Genomic DNA, 26123 nt, shown 5'->3' with positions numbered 1-26123 from the left:
TCTTCCACATCTACAAAGCTACATTAGCGATTCCCTATTAGCACACGCTGGGAAATGGCGAATTTGGAATTTGTTCACCAGACATCTGCAGTAAACTTGTGGCTGACAACTGGTCTATATAAATCCCTGTACAGGGACAGTTAGTGTCCAGGACAAGTGAGTGAGTTTTTACACCACTTTTAGCATTATTCCAGCAATATCACGACAGGGGACACCAAAAATTGGCTTCATACATTGTAACCAAGTGGGGAATAGAACCTGGGTGTTCAGAATGATGAGCGAATGCTTTAACCACTAGGCTACCCTACCGCTCCAGCATCCAAGAACTACATGAATTCCTACATAAGGACATACACAATAAAGATCTCGATAAATGGCTGTATAACAAGGTCAGCGACCATGTTGTACAATGTATACTTACTCTTTCTCGCTCAGCGGAAGCTAGTTGCTGCATGAAGTCTCGGAGGGCCATACGGACAGCTTCAGGGTCGACATCAATTGCGGCTATGTCACGTCGCATTGGGGACATGCTGCGACTACGGAGAGGACTGGTGGACCTGAATGGACTGCCGGATCGGGTTGGTGATCCTGTTCGTGGGATCGGGAGCCACGACCTTCAGTTGTGGTAGCATAGGTACTGTCAAATCCTGAAAAAGAGTGTTGAGATGTAAATATGTATTCGTTGCATATATTGTAAACACAAACAAGTATGGTGACGATGTGTGAACTTGGTTGAAAGTCCTTAATATTCCGTTCAACAGATTTTTAAAACTTAAAATATGGACGCAAATGTTGGTTTATCTCTTACTGTAAAGACACTGAGATGAACTTCACTGTATATTACTCTTGTTGACGCGGCATATTAATCTATACATCGGTTGAATATGTGACAATGAGGTAGGTTTTACCTTTGGATGGAGATGTTGGTCGTGATCGTTTTGGACTAGGGCTGCGAGAACGGATTGGGCTGCGAGCTCGTGGCATGTCCTGTCGGAAGCCAATAGTGCGTCGTAGACTCGACACGATGCTGCTTAGTTTGAACTCAACATCACGTTTAGCTCCCTCTAGCCGAGCAAGGGTTGCTTCAAGGGCATTAACCCTGCCGTCAGCGCCACTCAGCTTGAGGCGGAGATCGGAGATCTCATTGTTGGTGGTCTCAAGTGAGATCTCATAGTTCTTGCACTGGTCGATCAGTTTGCGTTCTCCCCGACGGCCGTCATCAACTGACAGCTGGTAGTCGCGTTCCTTCAGACGAGCCTCGTCAATAATTTCAGCCATCTTTCTCTGCATGTTGGCCAGTTCCTTGCGGAGAGCCTCACGGCTGGCCTCGGTCTCAACGACCTTCTGTTTGAGTCGAATGACGCCTTCCTTGACTCTTCTTCCTTGTCTTCATCCCGAGCAACCCTCACCTGGAGGTCACACACCTCCTTGCCAAGCTTGCTGCGCTCGCTATCGAGCATCTTCACCTGTCGGCGGAGATCCTGCAGCTCACGACGAGCCTCAAGACGAGCCTTCTCGACCTCCCGTAGGTTCATGCGGAGGTCGCCAGACTCTTTCTGCGTGACAACCCTTTGATCCTCCATGACTGAAAAAGAGAAGAATATGCATGTAAAATTTTCTTTTTTCAACAATACATCAGTCTAATAGAACAAAAATACTTTTCAGAATGATTTATTTTCACTGAACCAGACACCAACCTTTGTATGTACAAAAAAACCTATGACCAGGAGCAGAAATTTTGTATCTCATTTCCTAATTTTCAACCAATCAGATCGCTTGAAACGTGATTTTGTGAGATAAACTTACTAATAATCCTCTGTTTAGCCTCTTGCAGTCCGCGATTCAGCTCTGTCTTATCAGCCTCTGCTTTCTTGACCTTGTTGCGGAGGTCATCTGCTGCTTTCCCTACAGCGTCCTTCTCGTGGATCTCATCATTCACAGCACGCTTAAGGTCAAGGACATCCTTGCGGAGCTGATCCTTCATCTCCTCAGCTAAAAAAAAAAAAAGAATAAATCGAAATCAAATATTTATAAACATCTCCATGCAATATGAAATTGATAATATTTCTCTTGATAATTATTCCCATCTGTTATATTTTGTCTGGAGGGAATATTAGTTTACAATACTTGGACAGTGTTTCTTGGGCACTTAATCATCTTGTTAAATAAATAATCACCTTCTCTGATCTTCCTGTTGGCGTCGATGAGGTCTCGTCTGATGGAGTCTCGTGTCTCCTCGACCAGCTTGAGCTGAACCTTGAGTTCAGCCACCTCACGGAGGGCACCTTCGCGCGCTGACGGCCAATCTCACGGATCTGTAGAGTGAGATCCTTCACCTCACGTTCATGTCCCTCTCTGGAAAAAAAGAACACCCATTAATATATTTCCAACTAAATTGTTTCAAAATGTTGAGGCATGTTGAATTTACTTAAAACCAAAATTTTGACGAGAGCTTAGACATTGCTTCATCCAATGTGACATGGTTCTCAAGCTGGCAATGACACAGTGAGAACAAGATCTGCAAGATCTGACCAAATATAGTCACTCATAAGGGAGAATCGGTGGGTAGTCTGGTGGTTAAAGCGTTCGCTTGTCACATCGAATACTGGGTTCGATTCCCCACATGGGTACAATGTGTGAAGCAGCGTAAAACTACACTCACTCACTCATAAGGGACACAACAGAGTTGTGACACCAGAGCCCACTGGAGGAGCTCCTCAGGAGGCCATGAAGAAACCTTATTTATTCAATATTGGCCTGTATATTGCAAAGGCCATGTCGAAGCAAAGATGTAAGCTGTAAGCAACCTACGTGGTCTCCTCAAACTGTTGCTGGAAGTTCTTTAGTTGTGACTGGAGGCTGTTGATGCTACTGCGGTCAGTCTCAAGGCGGGTCTGGTACTCTCGCTTCAGTCGCTCGTACTCAGTGCTGGTGCTGTGCAGGTCGATCTGAAGCTGGGAGAACCGTTCCTGCAGAGTGCTCTTCTCCTGCTCCAAGATGGACATAGCCTGAAGCGGAAAAGTCCAATTTAATATATTGATACTTTTCAAATCTGGCAGTCATTTCTTAACATTACAACAGTGATCTATTGAAAACGTCAGGAAAGAAGAAACCAAAGAACAAGTAGTTTTATCATCACAGGCCACCAACTCACCTGTTGCTTGTCGTTCTCGGCCATGAGGAGAGAATCATCTCGGTCACGCTGTAGCGAGGCCAGATTCTCGTGAAGTTCCTCCCGCGCCCTGTCAAAGCGACCTGACATGTCTTCCTTCTCAAGGTTGTGATGGTGGAGGAGCTGTTCCCGCTCGTTGTCAAACTGCATCCTTTGCGAATCCTGAAATGTACCGATTACATCTTTACTGATATCGATACATCATGGTAAAGATCACTTTATTAATATATTATTCAAAGTACTTAAATACATTGCACGTGATTCTGTGGCTGACCAAGCCATCAATCCAAGTTTTAAAAAGATGGAGGAATATTTTTATTAAAAACTTCAAAATGAAGTGATATAATTTTGGATAAAGCTGCATCACATACCCTTTCTCGACTGAGTCTCTCGACATCCTCCTCATGTGACTGTTTCTCCTGTGTCAGCGCCATCTGCAGGTCACGCTCCATCTGTTGCATGCGTGAGGTGAGACCCTCGCGGTGGTGTTCGGCCCGATCGATGTCAGCCTCCTTCTCCTTGACGAGTCGCTGGATTTCAGCTACAACACAAATTGTTCAATCTTCATGAAACTAACATTGTTCAACCCGAACTTCGTATTCAGTGAGAAGCTATTTACTGACTTTTACATACTACTGTGTAACTGACTACAAAAACTTTGTGACACTACGACCAACTTTGTGACACTTAGAACAATGAGCAACTTTGTGACACTTAAAATAATGGACAAAAGAAACAAAGAGTAATCTTTTTACACCTTTACGCTTGAGACATCCTAGTGTCTCTGATATGTTATCTGCACATGTGCAATGACCCTGACCTTGTAAGTTCTCCTTGCGGACAATGAGTTCCTGGTTTTCTCCCTCCAGCTGCGACTTCCTGACTTCCAACATCTGCACATTCTGCTGTGCCTCATACAGTGCTGCCTCAAGCTGGTCCTTCTCGGAGGCCAGGGAGGCCACGCTCTCGCTCTGCGATCGGTTCTCCCGCTCGGTCGCAGTCACCTGCACCACAAGCTCGCCTTTCTCGGTCATCAAGATCTCCTTCTCCTTGACAATACGGTCATATGCTGACTGGTTGCGCTCAAGATCTTTCCTTGCTGTAAGCAGTTCATCAGTCAGAGCTTGCTTCTGACGAGAAACCTTCAAGAAAACAAGGATGCATAAGTCAGTGAGTGAGTGAGTTGGGTTTATGGCATTTTTAGCAATTATCAAGCACTATTATAAAGGAGACACCAGAAACAGGCTTCCAACATTGTACCCACGTGGAGAACATTTTCCTTTGGTATCATGTGTGACCGCTTTAACCACTAAGTTACCCCATCACCCCAAAGATGCATGAGAAAATCCTCTTGATGTGTGTCGTAAGGAAGACAGTTAACAATGGTGGTATTACTAAACCCCAAAATTGTTTATAATCATTCTTTGATCTTAAGCCATTAAATGATTGATTTTTATCGACGTGGACAGTGTGCGATTGATATTTGAGTTTACAATATTTGCTTCTCACCATGGACAGCTCAGCCTGCACGTTGGCCTTCTCTCCATTCAGGGAGCGGATCTCCTCCTCCAACTGTTGTCGAGTCAACTCCGAAAGTTCCAGTGTCTGGTTCAGACCTAATGGTCAACAAAAGTCAATCGTCAACATCAAGAAGTACACATCTTCGAACTGGTCACTTTCCTTCAACTTATGATTTACAATCAACCCACAATTGAAAACATTAGAGCTTTAGTTAAATAAATGATGCCAATTTTCCTGGAATGACTTACCGATTTTCTCAGTTTCGACATCCATCTTTTCCTGTTCAACACGGACCAGCTCCTCGCGGATACCGGCCTTCTCCTGCTCCAAGGCGGACTTGTCACTGGCTAGATTAGCCTTTTCAGCCTCCATCTGTAAGAGAAGGCACAGTCTTACAGCTTCCATGAATGAATCATGTCAAAGACATCTTAAAACACAACAAGAGCTCTAATCCATTTTTTGTATGTTTTTCATTTTTCAGCTGTGAGTAATTGAGTCGGCAAGTTGGGTTTGAACTGGTTTATCTGTGTGACATGTATGTTGAGGTTGTATTTATTTGCATGAGCAAGCGGATTTATATTTACTTGTATAAGTGAGTGAGTGAGTGGGCAGGTATTTGTTTGTATAAGTGAGTTGGTTTGTATTTACTTGCATGAGTGAGTGAATTTGTATTTACCTGCTTGAGTGGTTTCTGTTTGTCTTTATTGTATGAGTGAGTGGGTGAGTGAGTATGGTTTTACGCCGCTTTTAGCAATATTCCAGCAACATCATAACAGGGAGTTGAAATGGGCTTTACATTGTGTGATGTGGGATTGAATTTGTATTTACCTGCTTGAGTGGTTTGTTTGTCTTTATTGTATGAGTGAGTGAGTTTGTACCTGAATGATAATCTTGTTGAGTTCTATCTTGTCCTGGCCAAGCCCCTCATTGAGAGCCTGCATCTTGAGCAGAGCATCACGGAGTGCAGCTTCCTCTGTCTTAAGCTTGTTGATCTCAACTTCAATCTCTGCCTTCTGGAGCTCGGCTTTAGACAGCGCATCACCTAGGAAGACAATATTTATCTTTGTTAGCATCAGGAAACTTCCTAAAATGTTGACTATTTCACAAGTAAGATCTGATTTGTAGAACACTTGTGTAAAACAACCACAATATTCTAATTTAGCATTCTTATTCTTTTCCCTATTATCAAAATGTACTTGATGTTTGTTTTATCTCCCTTACAAGAAGAAGTCAATGCTGATCATGCTGAATGTATCACAAGTGATTTCTTAGCATTGCATAATCTTAACGTTATTGAAAATAAAATTCAGGTTTTACAGGTGGGAAGGTCAAAAGTTCACATTGTTTCCCGACTGTACAAAGACAGTTTATTTCACTGTACAATCAGTACAGGACTACTCACCAACTTCATTCCTCTGTCCTTCAAGGACTTCTTTGTCGAGGAGGGCTCGGTTCAAAGCCTCCTTGGTGGCAACGAGCTCCTCTCGCTGAGACGACAGCCTCGTCTCTGACTGGGAGATCATCTTCTGGCTGAAATAGTGAAACAAAAGAACTTCAGACTTTAGGTCTACCAAAACTTTGCCAAAATGCGTGTGCTTAAATGTCCCATGATAAAAGCCTAAGTCTTGAGTATGAGCCTGAGATTCTGACATATTTATCCTTCCCCCAAGTTCCATTCATGTTTTCAAGAATGGAATTATCTCATTTTAAAAACTTTTGTATTTTCCTGTGTAAGTCCCTGTGAATATATTTTGTTCGTTTTCTTCTGACTAGTGAATGCTAACAATCACCCTCAATCACAGTGCATACACATTTTTACAATGTAGCAATCTCAGGGACATCTTAACAATGAAGCTGTTCCTTTAAGTTTAAACACTGTTGTTTTTCAATTGTCAGTTACAACTGTAATTCTTTTTAATACAAAGTATACAAACTGCTTGGCCTCCCACATTTAAACAATTTATACCCTCATATCAAAGCAATTATTCTATTATTGATCCTTAAGTTTAACAGAAAAGACAATTGATTTTTTTACAAGGAAGCGGAAGGGTGGACAAAGTAGGCGTGGATCTGCTGTAATGCTTGCATGCTCCTGATTGGCCCATCTCATCAAATATTGACGCACATGCAAGGCTGTAGGAGGACCCTTTAAATACTGACTGACTGACTGAGTTTGGTTTTACGCCGCTTTTAGCAATATTTCAGCAACGTCACGGGGTGGAACACCAGAAATGGGCTTCACACATTGTACCCATGTGGGGATTCGAACCCGGGTCTTCGGGGTGACGAGCCAATGCTTTAACCACTAGGCTACCCGACTGCCAGTCAGTGTTAAAGTAAGGGAGTAATGATCACCTTAGGGCTAAGATCAGTTTGTGGAACAGGGCCCTGATCTTTAAATCATAGAAGGGCTGCAAGTTGAGGGGCTGAGAGTTTGAAGACACAAAGTGTTACTCTGAATGTATGTTTCTGCGAAGAACCCACATAATAAAGGCAAGTCCTATGAATGTATAACACATCTTCACATTCTACTTTCTCACAGATATGAAATCACCGCAACTTAAACAGTATTTCATTTATATCACAGCTTGCCAGCTTTGTGAGTGATGTGGAGCTACCGAACCATAGGTCATGATCATGAAGAGTCTGGGATTGAAACCCCAAACTTTGACTGTATGCATGTGGCTTTTACCGGAAGTACAATATATGTCAGCCTGTGTTTTCAATATACATGTGAATTAATACTGTTGCAGCTTTTCAACTGGGAGGTTGATGTTTATATAAATACTCATCCTCACCATCTCTCGTTCTCCTTCTGTCCCCTCTCCCTGTCCTTGAGGATGTCCTCTTTTTCGTCCTCTAGGTTGTCCCTCTGTCTCTGGAGATCAGAGTTAGCGGCCTGCAGTTTCTCCATCTCTCGATGGAGTCCCTCGATGTTTTCGTTGAGTTCCTGTCGCACCTTCTCTAACTGTGACTTCTCACTGCCAGTGACGTTCAGTGCGTTCTTGATACGGTCTCGGTCACGGAAGGAATCTTCCTTATCTCTGTGACTGTAACAGATATGAACAAAGGGATTGTCAAATGAAGGCTAGATCCAATTTTGTATCTTACAATTTTCCTGGTCAGTTAAGTCCTAAGAACATAACAAGGCATGACCTTATGACTATAAATTTATGTATCGAATTTAGATGAATGTGAACAGGACACATTGAAAGGGATTGTTATAATCTAGTCAAATGTAATTACTCTGGACTAAATGACTGACTGAGTTTGGTTTTACGCTGCTTTTAGCAATATTCCAGCAAAATCACGGCTGGGGACACCAGAAATGGGCTTCACACATTGTACCCATGTGGGGATTCGAACCTGGGTCTTCGGCGTGACGAGCCAACGCTTTAACCATTAGGCTACCCCACCACCCCAATTACTCTGGAAGCGTTTAACAAAGTGATTGTAGCGCTAATTTGATCGTAACTCCCATAATTTAACATAAGACTAACGTTGGACATAAAGCTGAGATCCCATTGTGGAATGGGGTCCTGGCATCTTGCATATAACACTGTTTAAATTACTCACGCGTTATCAAGGTCTTCCTTGAGGTTGAGGATCTGCAGTTCCAGACGCCTCTTCTCATTCTGCCCATCATCCAGGGACTTCCTCAGCGTGGTGGTGTGATCCCGGCTGGCTCCCAGCTTGGCGCGGAGATCCGATACCTGGAGTTGCCGTTTGTTGAGAGCAGCCTGGACGGCTGAGAAGGTGGCGTCAGCGAAAGCGGGAGAGCGGGATCGCCCTCGTGGGGAAGGTGAACGAGTTGGGGATCGACTCTTCATGCCAGGTGACCTTGACCTTGGTGAGATCGACCTTGCCCTGAGTGGTGATGAAGATCGGACTGAAGGTTCAGGTAAAGTGACTCCATCTATGTTGTCCTCCATTGTTCTGTCAGCATCGTTGATGACGGCTTCAGCGATGTTGCGGAGAGCGTAATGGAGCGCTTCAGTTTCTTCGCGGATCTGACGAGCGGTATCGGTCTCAGGTACCTCCCTCTCGTAGATCTCGCTAGCGTTGCCCTCAAGCTGGTTAATGGTCTTCTGCAGAGTGTTGACAGTCTTGTCCTTCTCGTCAAGCTGGATCTTGAGACGCTCGTTCATCATGGTCAGTTCTTGTACTCGAGTGGACAGGTCGGTGCTGTGGCTGTCGAAGCGAGTCTGGATCTCGGTGACTTTGCGGATCTCCTCACGGAGTTGATTTTCAATGACCATCTTCTCGCTGCGTTCCCTGTCCACCAAAACCTGGGCAATGGCAAAAGGTACAGATAATTATAACATGCGCTCTCATGACAAATAAATCTAATTTCATTTTGTTTTTCGTTAACTTAAATCAATTTCAAAAGAGGTTACAAACAAAAGTTTTGCAATCAAGATAAAAATTGGAAATATTTCCTTGGCCATGATATGAGTTAATGACATACCTGAGATTGAGTGTCTGAACTGCGCATGTTGGCACCGAGGTTCAGGCAGGCGGAGTGCATGCTGCGTGCCGCCTTGGTTACATCTGTGCGCACATGAGCCAGATCTCTTTCGGTTGCAGTCTTCATCTCACTGAACTGACGACGGAATGCTACAACTGCTCTCCACAGAGATAGGAGTCGGCTATGCTCAGCGCTGAAGTACTCGTTGAAGGTCTGCAAAATGAAAATACATGATCATATACAAGAATCAAGATCATTTGGCTAAACTCCTTGTAATGATCATACATCTTCTGGAAAACCAGGGACATTGAGAAGTACCAAGATGTCTGTTGTTCCAGACCAACGAGTCGATCTCAGATCAGAGAGTTGGCGTTAGATCACAGTTCCAGTGGATCAGATGTGAGTCTGTATCTGACTTGGGTGGCAGTATCTGATCATAATATCAATGACAGTATTACACCATACAGTTAGTTTGAGACCAGTATGCCAGTGTAAGGTCATTGTTTTAGCATCAGACTGGGATGGCAGTATTTGATCTTTGTACCAGTGTCATGTATCAGACTGCCAGTATCAGAACAGTAAAGCGCATCAAGCAAATACTGTTTCATAAATCATAAAACCATAAATATGCTCACAGCAGATTTGGCATAATGCTGCTGTATTATTATTATGATTACTATTGTTGTTGTCATGGTAACTCACATGTTCTTCCTCCCTCCACTCTGATTCCTTTGCCTCCAGTTCTTCACGAGCCCGCTGCCAGTCGGTGGTGAGTTTGTGTATGTCCGACGTAAGCTGATGATTGGCCGAGGTAGCTTGGTCAAGCTGTTCTCGCAGCATTCCGTTAACATGGGCCAAACTGGAGCTCCTGGCAGAAGGCAGAAAGCACATTATAACTTGTTGACATTGAACTGGGTAATATCTTTGAAAGAATCTTATGATGGACAGGATTCTGAAGAAATTTTTTTCAGCCAATATGAAAGATTTCAAAAGAAAGAGGACAATTTTAGATTTTGAATAAATGCATGTAGATAAAATATAACACCCCTTGTTACTTTCATCTTGTATTTGTTACTGATGAAGATGATCACTGCTGTTACTATCATCACTACTGTTTCTAATTCCTGACTTCTACTACAACTACTTCTGTTTCTGCAACTTCTACTACAACCACTGCTGCAACTACTGACCTCTGTTGCTCTTCCTCCAGCTTGATGAGGGCCGTCTCTAGGTCCATCACGTGATCAGCCTCCGAGTACTTCAGTCTTGTCTCAGCACTTTCCAGTGTCGAAAGCTGCTAGCAGAAGGTCAGGGTCAAACCAAGGTCAGGGACAACACAAACAGATCAACCTCCTTTCGGGATGAATTGTGAACTAGATGGACACATACTTTGGATGAAGGATGATGGATGGGTAAAAAGTGACTGAAGGTTCTTTCTGCATTAAAGGTGCTATCTTTCTTAAATTTGGGCCCATAAAATTGATGTACTTCTAAACTGAAGAAACAAGACCATGATTAGAACCTTATAAAATATATATATGAAACAATATGGATGAATGATGGGAGAAAGATAGGGCTGATGGTTTTATCTACAATGATAGCTTTCTGACATTCTGGCACACAGAATTCAAAAGCTGGACAGAACAGACAAGGCGGGGAACCTTAGCTATTGAATAAACTTGTTGTGAATTTCTGTAGCTCTACAGTTTACACTACTGCAACACTGAGTGAGTGATAAGAGGTTAATGCCACTTTGGAAAGAATCTCAGCTACATGACAGCAGGATCCAGTACTGCAGATTAAACGTTAGGGTTCAGGGTTCATGAATAAGAAACAAATCAAATATGGAGTATGACGGGTAAGAAGACAAATGTCTTTGGTCGTTACACTGTCATATCTAATATGAATAAGAGAGTCATTGGTGAAGATGAGTGTAAGGATAGTGAGCAGATGGATTGCTGGACAGGATGGATGGATGGCCAGTTGGATTGCTGGACAGATGGATGGATGGATGGACGGATGGATTGCTGGACAGATGGCCAGTTGGATTGCTGGACAGATGGATGGATGGATGGGAAGTAACAAACTGATGAATATGGATATGCTTCTGGGCGATACTGCTTATCTAACAAGGGTAACTCTATGGGAGTAATTGATTGATATTCAGCACTTGTTTTTTTCTCATATTATCATCAGCCCTTTCACAACTGAAGGTATAGTGATGTTTTGTTTCATCAGCAATATCTCTGACCATATTCCAAAGCTAAAGTGAGTGAGTTTGGTTTTATGCTGCTTTTAGCAATATTCCAGCAATATCATGGCGGGGGACACCAGTGTGCGCTTCACACATTATACCCATGTGGGGAATCGAACCCGAGTCTTCGGCGTGACGAGCGAACGCCTTAACCACTAGGCTACCCCCCAAAGCTAAAGGGTTGGAGTTATTGCAGAAAGTATGAAAGCACTTCATTATATCGTTTAACAAGTCTGATTTGCATGTGTAACATTTAGCTTTGCTCAAGGTAGTGCACATAAACAAGTGAGTTAGTGAGTATACTTTTATGTCGTTTTCAACAATAAGGTAGCAATATCAGAGTTGGGAGGGGGACACCAGAGATGGGGTGTCTTGCAACTCCACTGTCCGACATGTTAAGGAACAAATATTAGTGTGAATGCCAAAGAATTCTAAACTGTGATGAAACATATTTTAGATGAAAATATTGTGCACTGTTGTAACAAAGTGTGTATTCAAAGTCTTTCCTGAAGTGTGAAATAGGATGCAAGACTTTGCAAGAAACTTCACAAAGGTGCCAAAATGAACATGTGAGAAATGTCAGGTGAGGACGATAGAAGGTTGTCTTCATCCTAACCAGTTGTCGGGCTAGCACTATCACAGCACACAGACACAAGCTTACCGCTGATACGTTATCATAATGAGCCTTTAGCTCTTGGAATTGCAGTTCTGAGTCCTCACTCTTTTTCTTGTACTGAATGACCTGTATTGTAAAGGGCAGAATTATTACCATGATTTCATTGGATATTAATTACCTTAACAGATGTTCGTTGCATATCATATTGGCTTCTCGTACTGAATCTTCAAGTTCTTGACATTTCTTCTTGTATTGAAGAAGCTGTAACACAACTTTTTCATTAAGTATCCTTTTTCTTACAAAGAAAAATAAGTTGCAGGAAACTATCACATCTGGCCTGTGCATCTAAAATCACTTATTCTACAACCCCTTACAAAAAATTCCCTTATTGATACTTATTAAGTATCTTTTCTCTTACAAAGAAAATAAGTTGCAGGAAACTATCACATCTGACCTATGCATATATAACCACCAATGCTACAACTCCATACCAAAAAAGTCTTCTGAGCATTTCCCATATGACTTCTTAATTCCAGAACTATCTCACCCTTTGAAAAGGTTATGTCATAATGGCCAATCACAGCTTTTCAAACAATTTTTCACATTTATAATAAATCTCTACTATTGAGACAATTGTATGATTCTGACAATATCAAACACTGGTGTCTATCAAATACGAGTTGAATCACTGTCAAATAGGTGTGATACCAAGTATTTGCAAAGTGGGCTTATCTTGCCCCATCGGTGATACCCATCACAAACACATGCAGGGGCAAGTCAATCATTCACCCCGAAAGCCATCATAAATGAGCATTTGTCTTTAGAACCACAACCACACACGCATAAAGAACCCCGTTGATTCCCAAAACACCCAACAACAACTACTCCTCACTGTTCTTGAGATGAACTGCAAATTTCTTCACTTGTAGCTTTGGTACCAGCTTGGATTAATTAGAGATACCACAACCATCAACTAATAATTCCCAGTAGATACCACAACTCAACCATTGACCAATATTTCCAATGACACCCAACATTACTCCCCATTTTTCCTGAGATCAAATGTATAAATCTTTGCTTGAGATACCACTACTACATTCTTCAATAATTCCAAAGGCACTCAACCATTACTCCCAACAGTTTCTAAGTTGAAAGGAAAATATCTCAAATGGAGATACCACTGACCAATAATTCTCCATAGATACCACTACTGAGCCATTGACCAAGAATTCCCAAGATACCACTACTGAGCCATTGACCAAGAATTCCCAAGACACCCAACCATAGAACAATTCACATTGTTCCAGGGGTTCTTCAAATACCTTCGCTTGTAGTTTTTGCACGAGCTGAGCTTGGCGCTGTTGGCCATCTTGGTAAGCCTGGAGCTTCCTCTTGTAGCTGGAGTGCTCCTCCTCCAGCTTCCGACGCAGCTCGATGTTCTGCTGCACCAGCCCCGTGGAAGGGGAATCAGCATCGGGGCCATCTCCCTTCAGGGACTGCTCCAGCTGAAACAAGAACAGTAACTCTTGTCAAACTTCCTGTTTCCCTGTGGCTTGCAGACCACTATGTACAAACACCAAGTACCACCTTCACTTGTGATTTTGTTGGTGAAAAGAATTCTAAACATGGCTAATGCTGAAACAAGAACAGTAACTCTTGTCACACTTCCTGTTTCCCTGTGGCTTGCAGACCACTATGTACAAACACCAAATACTACCTTCACTTATGGTTTTGTTGGTGAAAATAATTGTACAAAAAGGATTGGGATTACCCCTCACTTAGATTTGTATTTTCTTATGGCATGAACCAATTTCTATATTGTTATGACTATAGTAATAAGCTATAGTCCAGCTGTCATCTTCAATGTATATAAATTTATTGTTAATCACATGAATGTCTCAAGAAAAATACCATAATATAAGAAAGAAAATTCATCTTCACACTTTGTACTTTCACGTACAGATTTACATAGATCACCACCATAAAAATAATGTGCAAACAAAATTTTGCTTATTCAATTTTAAAATTAAAAATTGCATTATTAACATTTAACACTGAACAAATGAGACACCTTTTGCCCTGACTACTGGAAACTTGATGTTGGCAGGACGGAACCTGTCATACTGAATAGACTTGTTAACAGACTTGTTAAAAGACTGCCCCAAAGAGGTCAAAACCTATGTCATCATACTTGAGGTCTCTAAGCCTTAAATGTTGACAACATAGCCATTTGTCAGCCTTATCTCAAATTGCACTCTACTTAATGACAGTCCAGGTAATTTAACATGCAGTTCCTGACACAAATACATTAAAGGTAGTTGTGACAGATGTAGTATCTACAAACGTGCAGACAGTCTGCAAAACAGTTCTGGCTCCATAGGTATAATTTATAAAAATATCTTTGTCAACAGAAATGTATACAATCTGTAATGATTAAGCATGATTCATTTCTACAACAAGGAAATAGTATTAAACTACCATTTTTCCAAAAATATTGACACATGAGGTCATTTAATGATGTTCTCATATTTAAAATACAACAGAACAAAACATTAATGCCTCTTACTCGGATATTCTTTGACAAAAAGAAATTACACTTCTAAAGATATTCTTTGACAAAAAATTAAATATGACTGTCAGTACAAAAATAATTCAAACTAAAATCAGACAAACTTATCTTTAAGTAAAGATGTGTTTTCCATTATAACTGCATAAAATATTCAAACTCCTTGACAGTAAATCTTGTTTAAACAAAGTTAAATCTAAATCAAATATATCGCAGGCACAAAAGTAAATCCCACAAAAAAGAAAGAACCTCCACTAGAGCAAGAATGGTACATAAAACACTGATAAATCCAAAGTTGAAAACCACCCTTCACAGAGCACCATGAATTAACACATAAACATGTCAATCCAACAGAGTGCTGTTGTTCAATGAAAGAAGTATCCAGGGAAGTGGTATATCTACTCACAGCCAAGACAAGAGGATCGTACTCTGCTGCCATGTTACCCGATTGAGGACTGTGATCAAATGCTGTGATCGAATGCTGCCATAAAGTAAACCCCTCACCTATATACTCCCGACGAGACATGTTTTGACAGGATAAGGAACCCACCTGTACCTGGCGTCCATGGAAACACTAACGAGACCTAGGTAGCAGGAATTACACTAATCCCCTGTTGCTCAGCTGAAGTCTTAGATCTACCTGTTACATACATGGGTCAGTGAGTAATCTCCAGGCCTACTGCACCCCAGGTGATATTGGTAATATCATTACATGTACAATATCTGACTCTAGCACTGAAATGGTATATCTGCTTATTCACCAGTGAAGGTGTGATATACACAACACTACATTACACTTAACACAACTGAGCTTACAAACTGAGACAAACATCCAGTCTATGAGAAATTATTTTAGTGTAAATTAAAATATCTTAATATATTTACTGCACAAACAGCTGCTAAATTATCTTAATATAATATAGAGCCCTGGGACTCTGAATGTCTGGAAACTGCAGTAATTTAGACTTGCAAAGTACTACAGATTTGATGAGCTGTGTTGGATATATTTGTTTCATGGCATGTATGAGAGTGTGGGTTTGTATCCTGGGTGGGACTTAACCCAACAAAAGTACTAGAATCTGTACCTTACTGAGAAAGTGTAATCCTAAATATAAAATGTCACATTTGACCACTTTTCAAACAGCATTGTGCATTCATAAATATGACAGATAAACTGTTAATGTTGCATTTAAACTAAATTGAATACATAAGTATAGATTAATAACAATATGTACATCAGAACAGAAATATAGAGATGGACTTAATATCACTGATAAATCTGACTATCTTACTGCCATTCATATTATATAATTAATTTGTAAAATAAATATTTATTTATTGATAATTAAATTCAAGGTAAACATATATGTTAACAGGTGAACACCCTCAATTACAATTTTATTGCATAAATCATGTGCAGAACCAACAGATCCACTTTCATAGACATATCAAAGCCACTGATTTACACTTAACAAAGCCATAGACTTAATTAGATAACATACAACAGGCTTACAAATGAACAAAAGACATTCCTAAGCTGTAAGCTATCTGTTTCAATGGTGTCTACAGCTCCCTAATTACAGGTAAATGGGTAATTACAGGTAAAGCTGGTATCCCTTTCAAAGATTAGCTAATTACCATTAAAAGTAATCCTTAATCTGCCAATAATCTATCACATGTGATTAGATGTTATACAACAGGGAATTGAGATTTATTTGGGGATTGAGATTGGTTATTTGGAAGCCAGACCTGGCTGAAAATGTTCCAATGAAATCAGTGCTGGTTAGCCATTCCCACTGTCAAGGTCACGCCATGAACAGGGGTGGCAGGCATCAGGTGTTTTCACCAAAGGAGTGAGTTTGTTATAATGCCACTTTCTGCAGTATTTCAGTTAAGAGAAAGTTTTATGGATGTCAACTTCTTTATTATGAGGCACACAACATCTTTCAGGGGTATTGCTGTATGTCAGCAGGTGTGACAGGGTGAGTAAGTCAGTTTTTACGCTGCTTTCAGCAATTTTATTGTAATATCACAGCAAAATGGTCTTCATGTATGATACAAATATGGTGAATAAAACCCAGGGCCTAGATTTTCGAAGCTCTCTTAGCGCTAAGATAGTCGTAAGTGCCATACATTAACATTAACTTACGACCATCTTAGCGCTAAGAGAGCTTCGAAAATCTAGGCCCAGGTCTTTGGCATGGTGAGCAATACTTTAACCACAAGGCTACCAAACACTCTCTGATATAAGAGAGTGATTGAGCATGGTTTTATGCCACTTCTAGCAATATTCAAGCAATATCAGAAATGGGTTTCCAACATGGTACCCCTGTGAGGAACTGAATCTAGGTCTTTACCCACTAGGCTAACCAACCGCCCCCGATATGGGAGAAAAGAATGATGCAGGTGTTCACTAATTTCAACTCCATTGAAACCCCTAAGTATTGGTAGAAAAATACATCAAGAAAAAGATCCAGTCAACCAATATTTGAACCATTGGTCACAAGATTCTGGCACACCTAAGGTAGGCAACTCTGCAAAATGCATTCCATGGACACAAGTCTATATTACGTCACAGAACTAATCACTGTTTGGGGTAGATATAAAATTTTGTGAGCATAACTTTATTTCTGAGACTAAATGTTTGTAAATTTGATAACCAGAACCCATTTTTTAAAAGTTTTTAAGTGAGCACTGAGAGAAGATCTGATGCAGATTTTTCGAAAATAATTAGAATAACCTAAAGTTATTCCTCCTATTATCAGTCTTGTAATAACACAGAATTGTCCACAGCATCCATAACAGATGGACCAAATGTCTGATAAGTTAAAGTGAGTGCTAAATAGAAAATGTATTTATATCCTTCAAACCCTAACTGTACATAATAGGACAATGGGCTACCTCTGTGGTTAAAGCATTTGCTTGTCATCTCTAGACTCAGGTTTGATTCCCACATGTAACAGTTTGCGAAGCCCTTTCTACTGACTGACTGAGTGAGTTTGGTTTTACGCCGCTTTTAGCAATATTCCAGCAACATCAAGGCGGGGGACACCAGAAATGGGCTTCACTCATTGTACCCATGTGGGGATTCGAACCCGGGTCTTCGGCGTGACGAGCCAACGCTTTAACCACTAGGCTACCCCACCGACCCCGAAGCCCTTTCTAAGCAATATATTGCTTGAACATTACTGAAAGAGGTACAAAACCAAAGTCACTACATGCAGGAATACCTAATTTTGCCGATTTGAAAAAGCAAGTTTTTATTCATTCTTCAGACAAAGGTAACAAAATCACTGAAGTTTTTATCCATAAATAAGTTTCATATTTTCATGTTTAATCAACGTCAAAGATGTAATAATTTGAAGAATGCAACAGAATTCAGAGGCTGAAATTGGATCAATAACATCTTTTTGTCACTAACACTGATCACCAGTAACAGAATATCTGAAGACATTGTTTCTGTAACGCTACAGCCATCATATACAAATTGTTTGTGTCAATAATCCCCTGTCAATCAGTCTTAATGCAATCAATACCGATTCCTCAGCAGATGTAGCCACTGAAACTAGCTGTGAGGGCAGTAGTATTGGAAATACCTTTGGTTGTTTGATACAGGTGCAATAAACTAGAAGTTGTTATCCATAAAGCAGTATGTTTTCTTATCTAATCACAAACTACTAGAATGCCAATCAAATAGTTCTGATGGATTTGCATTTTAGAAGCTCTTGAATGATAGGAAAGGCATGACACTTAATGGATGACAACTTCTTTATTTTGATGGACCAAGAATGTCTTGCTTGACAATGGTATAAGAACATTGCATCATGATATAATAAAGAAGTTATTATTCATAAAGTATCATACCTTTTCTAATAAAATAGTTATCAAAAAGAGATTAAAACTGAAACACAATTCTTTAATGTTTCAGATTTGTTGACTTCTTGGGCTTTAAATTCTAGTCATCCAAAATTCTAAATAAATGTAAGTATTTGGAAGTAATGTTTTGATATTAATAAAATCATTGCCATCATTGATATAGTTCCAATTACTCAATGACAAATGAGGAAAAAACATTTCATTTTGAGGAAGGCGATTTGGGTTTGACAACAGCATAGTCTTTGGGGTGCCCAAATATTTTATTCCAACATGTGCTCAATTATTTTTTCAAACAAATGACTGTATCAAGAACAGTTGTCAAGAAAAGCACACATTTTCCAGCGTGACACTGATGTAAACAATGTCAGTAAATGTGGATCTGGATTAGATTTTCTTAAAATCGTAGGCTCAAACCGTGAATATTAAATGACTGGTCCCCATTCTCCATGTTTGATCTCAGTTTGCTACTGCCAGTGTTTGATCTGGGCAACTTGCTTCTCTCATCAAGCATGGTAATTGATCATGTTGCGCTCCACTTCCTAAACAAAGTCTGAAATAATTACAAGTCTCAACATTTACTTCCAGGTCTTCAGAAAGACAAACATTGACATGAAATAAGTCTTGAAGACAACATCGTATCAAGCACTGAATTGTTTTCATGTGTGTGTATCTAAATGTTTGTAGAACGTTTGTAACTGTTTGTTTTCCCATTTGTATCACCAGTACACCTGACAATCCAAGTAATTGATAATCAATAGAGATTTCTACCTCTTCGTGTACAATCAGTTGTCAGGATAACAGCATCTACGATGGACGACCCATCGTGGCCACAGATCAATAAGCCGTGAAGGCATCAGCGGTCAAAGAAACATGGCTAATTGCAGCAATTATCTGGCTTATCAAAGCATAAACAGTGGTCACCCTAGCTGGTCAGATCGCCAAACAAAAGTCTGAATAATTCAGAATTGATCCAACAGTGGATGAAACCGTAAATCCAGGGTAAAACCATGGAGACACCAACAGGCTTAAGACAAGATGATACTTTCCTTTCATGTATTCTAATCAAAAGAATATTATTTACAAAAGAAATATATCACTGGCATGTGATAATGTTTTGTCTTTATAGAATCAAGAAACATGCATTCAGGACGAAATCCCACATGCGTTTCACACAGTTATATTCTTGTTAGTCTGTGTCTTATTTTCTCTTAAGTCCTGGCTGTACTGTAAAGCTATAGACCCGTGGAGATCCAGGTTAGAATTGATCTTCAGTAACCCATGCTTGTCGTAAGAGGCAACTAACGGGATCAGGTGGTCAGGCTTGCTGACTTCATTGATACATATCATCGCATCCCAATCGCGCAGATCAATGCTCATGATGTTGATCACTGGATTGTCTGGTCTAGACTCGATTATTTACAGACGGCCACCATATAGCTGGAATATTGCAGAGTGTGGCGTAAAACTTAACTCACTCACTCACTGTAATGCTATACCTCTAAATAAAACAGAAAGAAAGGTAATACTTTATGGATGACAACTTCCATATTGTATTATGATGCTGCTTTTCGGTAGATTCATATGCTGTTGTCAAGCACATATACACGACATCATAATATAATATAGAAGTTGTCATCCATAAAATAATATACCTTTCTTATTATTCATCAACTTATAACATGCCAATCAAACAGATAAATAAAACAAGTTTAGTTTTTCCACAGGTTCTGAATTTCACATCTCACCTTTTCAGTTTAAATTTTTCATCATCATCATAGATGATAAAACAGTTTTCTCTTTCTGCAGTTCATTTTAAAATAAACAATGATATTAATTTGAAATAATGTCAATCATGCAAGCCTCTGCCAAAAAAGCTGGCATATTTGATGATCCATTCAACTCACTAATTGATCCAATAAGAAAATTACAAATAAAGCACGAACTCTCGTTAAGATAAATTGAATGTTCTAACCTAGTCAGGAGATTATCCAGATACTACACACTCACCTCATTTACTGTTACAACAGCATGGCACCTCTTAACACTAATTACAAAACAAGGACAGGTAATTACTGACAGGTATTCTGACGACATAGTTACACTAATTACAGAACAAGGACAGGTAGTTACTGACAGGTATTCTGACGACATAATTACAAAACATTGACAGGTAATTAATGACAGGTATGTCTACGACATAGAGAGTGGTGTTTTCTTTAGGGACCTTTGATGGGCTGTTAATTATCTGAAGTCATTAGGTGCAATGACAGTATGGGCAAGAAGGTTAAAACAGGTAGACAAGGTTGACGCAGGTAGATGAATATACCTATTCTTCTAAATAAGTACCTGTACACACCTGTATGCACCTGTGCATGGAGAACCTTATACAGTATGAGGTTTACCTGCATATTATCAATAATTTAAACAACTGTTACCATGGTTACAGTAACACTGACACCAAATATGTAATAAAAATACTTATTTTGTAAATGCTGAAAAGGAACATAAAGAACATAAACCTGTAAATTTGTGACTCTGTACTTGTATTAAAAGAAACTGATCAAAGAGACGAAGATGTGATTGTATAAAAAATATTCAGTAATCACAAAATTGCTTTGCATGTCAAATATGTTAGAATAAAAAATTTAATTGCAAAACAGTTTATAACTCTTTAATAGAGACAACAACAGCAGAGCTGCTTCCACAAACTGAAGAAGTCTGCAGCATGTAGCAGAGGACACTTAATGGTGTGATGCACGATACCTCGGGACAGTTCTTTAAATCTGTGCACAGGCATGGTGAATATACCTCGAAATACAAGGACACATGAACGGACATAAATTACCTTGCCCTTGCAGAGCCCATTGTGAATGAATGGGAGTGTGTGCTACAATCTGATTGGTTGAAAAATGTCGCTAAATGGGACTGGATCCAAGAAATATGTTATTGCGTCAAGTGTGAGACTGTATGCCATGGACGAGCTAACATTCAGTGTTCATAACATGACACATAAACATCATCAGGGTTTAATTATGCATCGGGTTGACTTAGAATTCAAAACTACGTCTGCTTGTGAGCCAGTATAATTAGCCTAATGCCCATTGCACTGGGTTTTAAAATAATCAGAAATCAATAACCAAAATACTCCAAGCTATAGTTGATTAACTATTTTAAATGGGAAATTTTATTTTTAGAATAAAAAAAATGTAAATTGTAAAATCAAAATATTTTTGTAATATACTGAAACAGAAGATTTAAGGTTAAACAAAAAATGTTACAGAAACTGATTTTGTGATGTCCATACAAATTACTTGCAAGTGATGTTTGATATTTCAATCTTAATGCCTTCAAATACTTGCTTCAACTATCCTCCTCTGTACAAATCCTGGCCCGAATGCTGCAGGTTTAGCTTTTCGAAGATTAGCTCGTACTTTTGCAAGCTCATCAGAAGGGCCATTGTCAGTTGCTTTTTCGTCAGTGTCCTTCTCAGTGGTATCGACACATTGTAATTCCTTCTGGCTTGCCATCATGGGACTTCACGACAATCTATTAAAACTACACCAGACAACGAAATCTCAAAGTCCTAAAACCCAGTCATCACAAAAGCAGTATATCCATATCCAACCAAAAGTAGTTGTTGGCAAGAAGCATGTTCCGAAAAAGAGACTCTGGCAAGAAGTCTGAAGTCGAGATTGATGTGTTTGACAAAATATAAGTTCCAGTTGATAGTTGACAGCAAGTAGTATGTCCAAGCATTAGGAAAGTAGTTTTTCAAAGAACAATCCATACATACTGTAGAGTGTCCAGTTCACGTATTTTCCAAAGTTTGCAAGCACGAAAAACTGGGTATCTTTGGGACCCAAATTATGACTCCATACCCTCATCAAAAACAGGTCAGTACAAAAGCGATTCTTGTCTCTGATCTGGAGGTAACAATCTGAGGGTCTCCAAAGACATCAACGGGTAGCATGACAGATCGTAAGTTGACACAAGTTCAACAATTCCTATCTTCACCTAATCCCAATCCAGCATTCAAGGCTGTAAGTTCCAGACGTATCAATTGTCAACAGAACTTAGTTAAGTGTAATCCAAGTATATTTGCTCACACAGAAATTCTCACACCCTTAATCCACCTTGAACACCCAGGCCAGACACAAGGTTCAGCTTGGCAATACTTCAACCATATCCAAGAACAATCACGTTCATAGTGGAAGTTTCTGACTGCCAGCCTTGAAAATTCCACTGCAGATATTTCTATTGTTTAAACAGGAGTGTAAATTGGAGAGACCTATATTTCATTAAGCATATGGGTGTCCACGCAGATGTGTGTGCCAATCCCAGGAATACGACTTAAACACAAACGAAAATATCCGAAAGTGGTGCCCGAGAAGGATCAGGAACCATGTCTTAAGCTGTGAGGTCAGGCCATGGCACGAACGACTCTAAGAGAAGGCGGTGTTAAATCCTTGTCTTCGTCTTTGACGGTCCTCGAGTTAGGCACAGTTGATTGTGGCTGATTAGGAGTGCTTACTTGCTTTGTCTCAGGTGACTATCAGGAAATGTTTGACATCAACCCCTCTCAATCAGCCATTGAAATGATTTGCTGCTTCAGCATGGGGCCAATACGGCTTATAACAGCCTCTCGTTTCTCACTTCATGCAGTGCAAACACACACAAGAACGTCAGCCAGGCGATATAGACAATAGCAACCACTTACCTCGACTGGTTCACGAGTTTTAGATGTGATAAGCTTCACTAAATTTCAATAACCAATCATATGCAACCCATATCGGTTTGCAGCGGTTTGATCAGTGGCTTGTCTACACTATAGCAGCATCGGAGATTACCGAATATTTGACCCAAACTCATTTGTTAGGTTTATGCTAATCAGCATATTTCTTTTGACATAGTTTAAAGATTACAACAACTCTGACAAAGAAACAAAGAAGATTGGCTTACTGTACAAGGTGTTCAAAAGAATTGTGACAATCGTTACAAGATCAGGAAGTAGAGGTCATATGACAGCATTGATCGATCTTTGACGATAATTTACCTTTTACTTTTTCAAAATGTAAATTATGGCTATAGATTGTATGTGAACGTAATACTCAGTAGCTTTGCTTCGATATTTGAACTGGTCTTTCATAATTCATCATCTCCATTTTTCTGTGGCATAGATGTGCTGACATAAGCTAGTGTTGGGAATCGGAAACCAAATCCACTATCGATTATCAGAGGACTTGTGGTGAACGATTATCGATTATAATCGAAATATATACATTTTTAATGTAATCACCAATTTTAAGGGTTTTCCCCAGGTTTTTATAATTAATGTGATTTTTTATAACTAATACTGTCATGCAATGAAAGGCACGCATGCAAGTAAGACACTGGAATTGTAATTAAACAATAAAAGTGGTTAAAATTTTACAATGCGCATAGCTTTATGCTGTTGAGCGCATGTTTGTTCGTGAATATTCATCAAATTAAATGGTTAGTATACTTAATTCAAGGGTGTTATACAAAAACAACAAAATTCTGATTAATCAAATATATTTTTTTTACAATCGCTAATCATTTTTAATCCTTCTTTTGATTGATTTTCGATTTTTTTCGATCATCGGAACACTACTAACATAAGCGTTATTCAGAATTACTTTCTGTACAACTGGTAATAAGTAACATGAAGACGAGTAGCTGGACAATTCTATTCTTGGCATTTTTTATATTCAAGCCTAAGGTAAATTAAAATGTCACAACCGTGAATACACCTTTATATTCTGGGTTAAGTTTCTTTAAAATCCACATCGATTAAAATGCAGCATTTTTAAGCAACGGAGTTTTCCTTTGTGAATTATGGTTTAATGCTGCTCCAGGAATGGGCTGAACACAATGTAGCCAAGCTGTCATAATAATGGGCCTTCAGTTTGACATACAAAACCCCAACCATTTATAATAGGCTATTTTGACAAGTGTGAGTGAGTAAGTTGGGTTTTATGCTGCTTTTAGAAACATTCCAGCAAAGTCTTGAGGCGACACCAGAAATAGGCTTCACACAATGTACCAGTGGGGAATTGAACCTGGATCTTCAGGGGTGGAAATAACTTTAAAATTGCTAGTGTACTCGGTACAGAATGCTTTTAACCACTGGGCAACCCCATTTTGACTGAAGTTAAGCCAGCATAAACTACACATTTTAAAACTATGTGAAAGAACTTCTTCAAAGGACAAGATGAAAATAACCGATTTTTCAAAAGACCAACTGCAGCATTGTCTAGAAAGACTGACTTTTCTCTGCTAAGAGATGAAGAACACCATAAATAAAAACAATTATAAAATGCAAACCTTTTTAACCAAGCACAACAAAAACTGTGAAAAGTGTCCGAGAAGGGAAGATGGTACTACTAAACTAGCCACAAAATCTGGACAAATCAAATGCTGGAAGGTTGTGTATAAAGACTAAAATAACCTCTTGACGGATATTCTGAATATCACAGAGAAATGTTTCCTGACATTCAATAACACAACATGATACACATTTCTCGGTTGCTAGGAAAGTAGCTTTATACCTGAGATAACTAGCTGCCAGGCAAACTCTAGCTATCAGTATACACCAACTAGGAGATAATACTGACAGTTACATACATTAATATCCTGCTCCAGTGAGCTACAAGGAGGGCGAAATAGATCTCCTGTAAGAATAAATAAGTTTAAGATCTGCCAATTGGCACGGATGGCACAAGTGGAAGATAACAGAAAGAGGGGAGATGGGTACAGAGAAACCATATCTGACAGTAGGGGTGGAATAAATCACAGAGGTGAGGTGAGGTGAGGTGAGGTGGGGTGAAATGGAGTCAGTAACTATCAAGTCCAAAGACTTAAAAAGGACAATCAAATCAACATATTCACAAACTGCAGCCATATTGACCATCAAATTAACAAACTGCAGCCATATTAACCATCAAATTAACAAACTGCAGCCATATTGACCATCAAATTCACAGACTTCGGCCATTTAGATTAAAATTCCACAGACTGGAGCCATAGTGACCATGAAGTCATCACTGCCGCAGCAGAGACAATCAAACCCAGACTGCAACCATATTGACCAACAAATCCACTGTTATGCAGATAATTAAACCATTATATACAATACCACCTACACATGTACATCAAACCCCACATATCAATAATGTGCTATTTAAAATTTCTCTCTGCTATCCATACTTTTCCAATATGAATTGAAATAAATACCAACAAAGTTGTCATGATTCTTTCATAGATGGGATGATCAGAGACTACCCCATCCAATAGTTCATGACATCACCATGCCGTAAAACACACATTACATTCGGAGGAAAATGGTATTTATTATTCAGTTACTGCTATTTTACTGCTTTATTTCAGAAATCATAATCAAGAATTATTGATAATCTTTTGCATCATATCAAATGAAATATTTATCAATGAAATTACACGACAGTTCAGATAATTAGAAGGATGCTGAGAATATCAAGGGAATACACATGATAGAAGTGCTACATGTTTTCAACTACTTTCAGCTTTAGAAGGAAACTTCAAACGAAAGTGTACTCTTCACTGACATGGGTGATTGAATTTAAAAATATTTTGCTTCACAACCTGAATCAT

At 39.6% G+C, this 26123-nt stretch overlaps 1 protein-coding gene across 1 annotated transcript in view; it reads right to left on the bottom strand.

Moving 5' to 3' along the window:
* The window catches only part of LOC124271407 (rootletin-like), a 111501-nt gene that overhangs the window by 12618 nt on the left and 72760 nt on the right, over positions 1–26123 (bottom strand). Inside the window, 22 exon segments of the mRNA XM_046706559.1 lie at positions 422–606; positions 609–647; positions 909–1352; positions 1355–1585; positions 1807–1992; positions 2178–2292; positions 2295–2355; positions 2812–3008; positions 3155–3334; positions 3544–3713; positions 3993–4314; positions 4682–4788; positions 4942–5065; positions 5572–5735; positions 6096–6223; positions 7492–7743; positions 8270–8982; positions 9162–9374; positions 9864–10029; positions 10352–10455; positions 12077–12157; positions 13354–13536. Coding sequence (XP_046562515.1) covers positions 422–606; positions 609–647; positions 909–1352; positions 1355–1585; positions 1807–1992; positions 2178–2292; positions 2295–2355; positions 2812–3008; positions 3155–3334; positions 3544–3713; positions 3993–4314; positions 4682–4788; positions 4942–5065; positions 5572–5735; positions 6096–6223; positions 7492–7743; positions 8270–8982; positions 9162–9374; positions 9864–10029; positions 10352–10455; positions 12077–12157; positions 13354–13536 — 4365 coding nt within the window.

This window comes from Haliotis rubra, unplaced genomic scaffold (assembly GCF_003918875.1).
Source record: "Haliotis rubra isolate DU_JTF1 unplaced genomic scaffold, ASM391887v1 Scf16, whole genome shotgun sequence".
Taxonomy (NCBI): domain Eukaryota; kingdom Metazoa; phylum Mollusca; class Gastropoda; order Lepetellida; family Haliotidae; genus Haliotis; species Haliotis rubra.
Note: the sequence above shows the minus strand (reverse complement) of the source record. Positions and strands in the feature narration are given on the sequence as shown.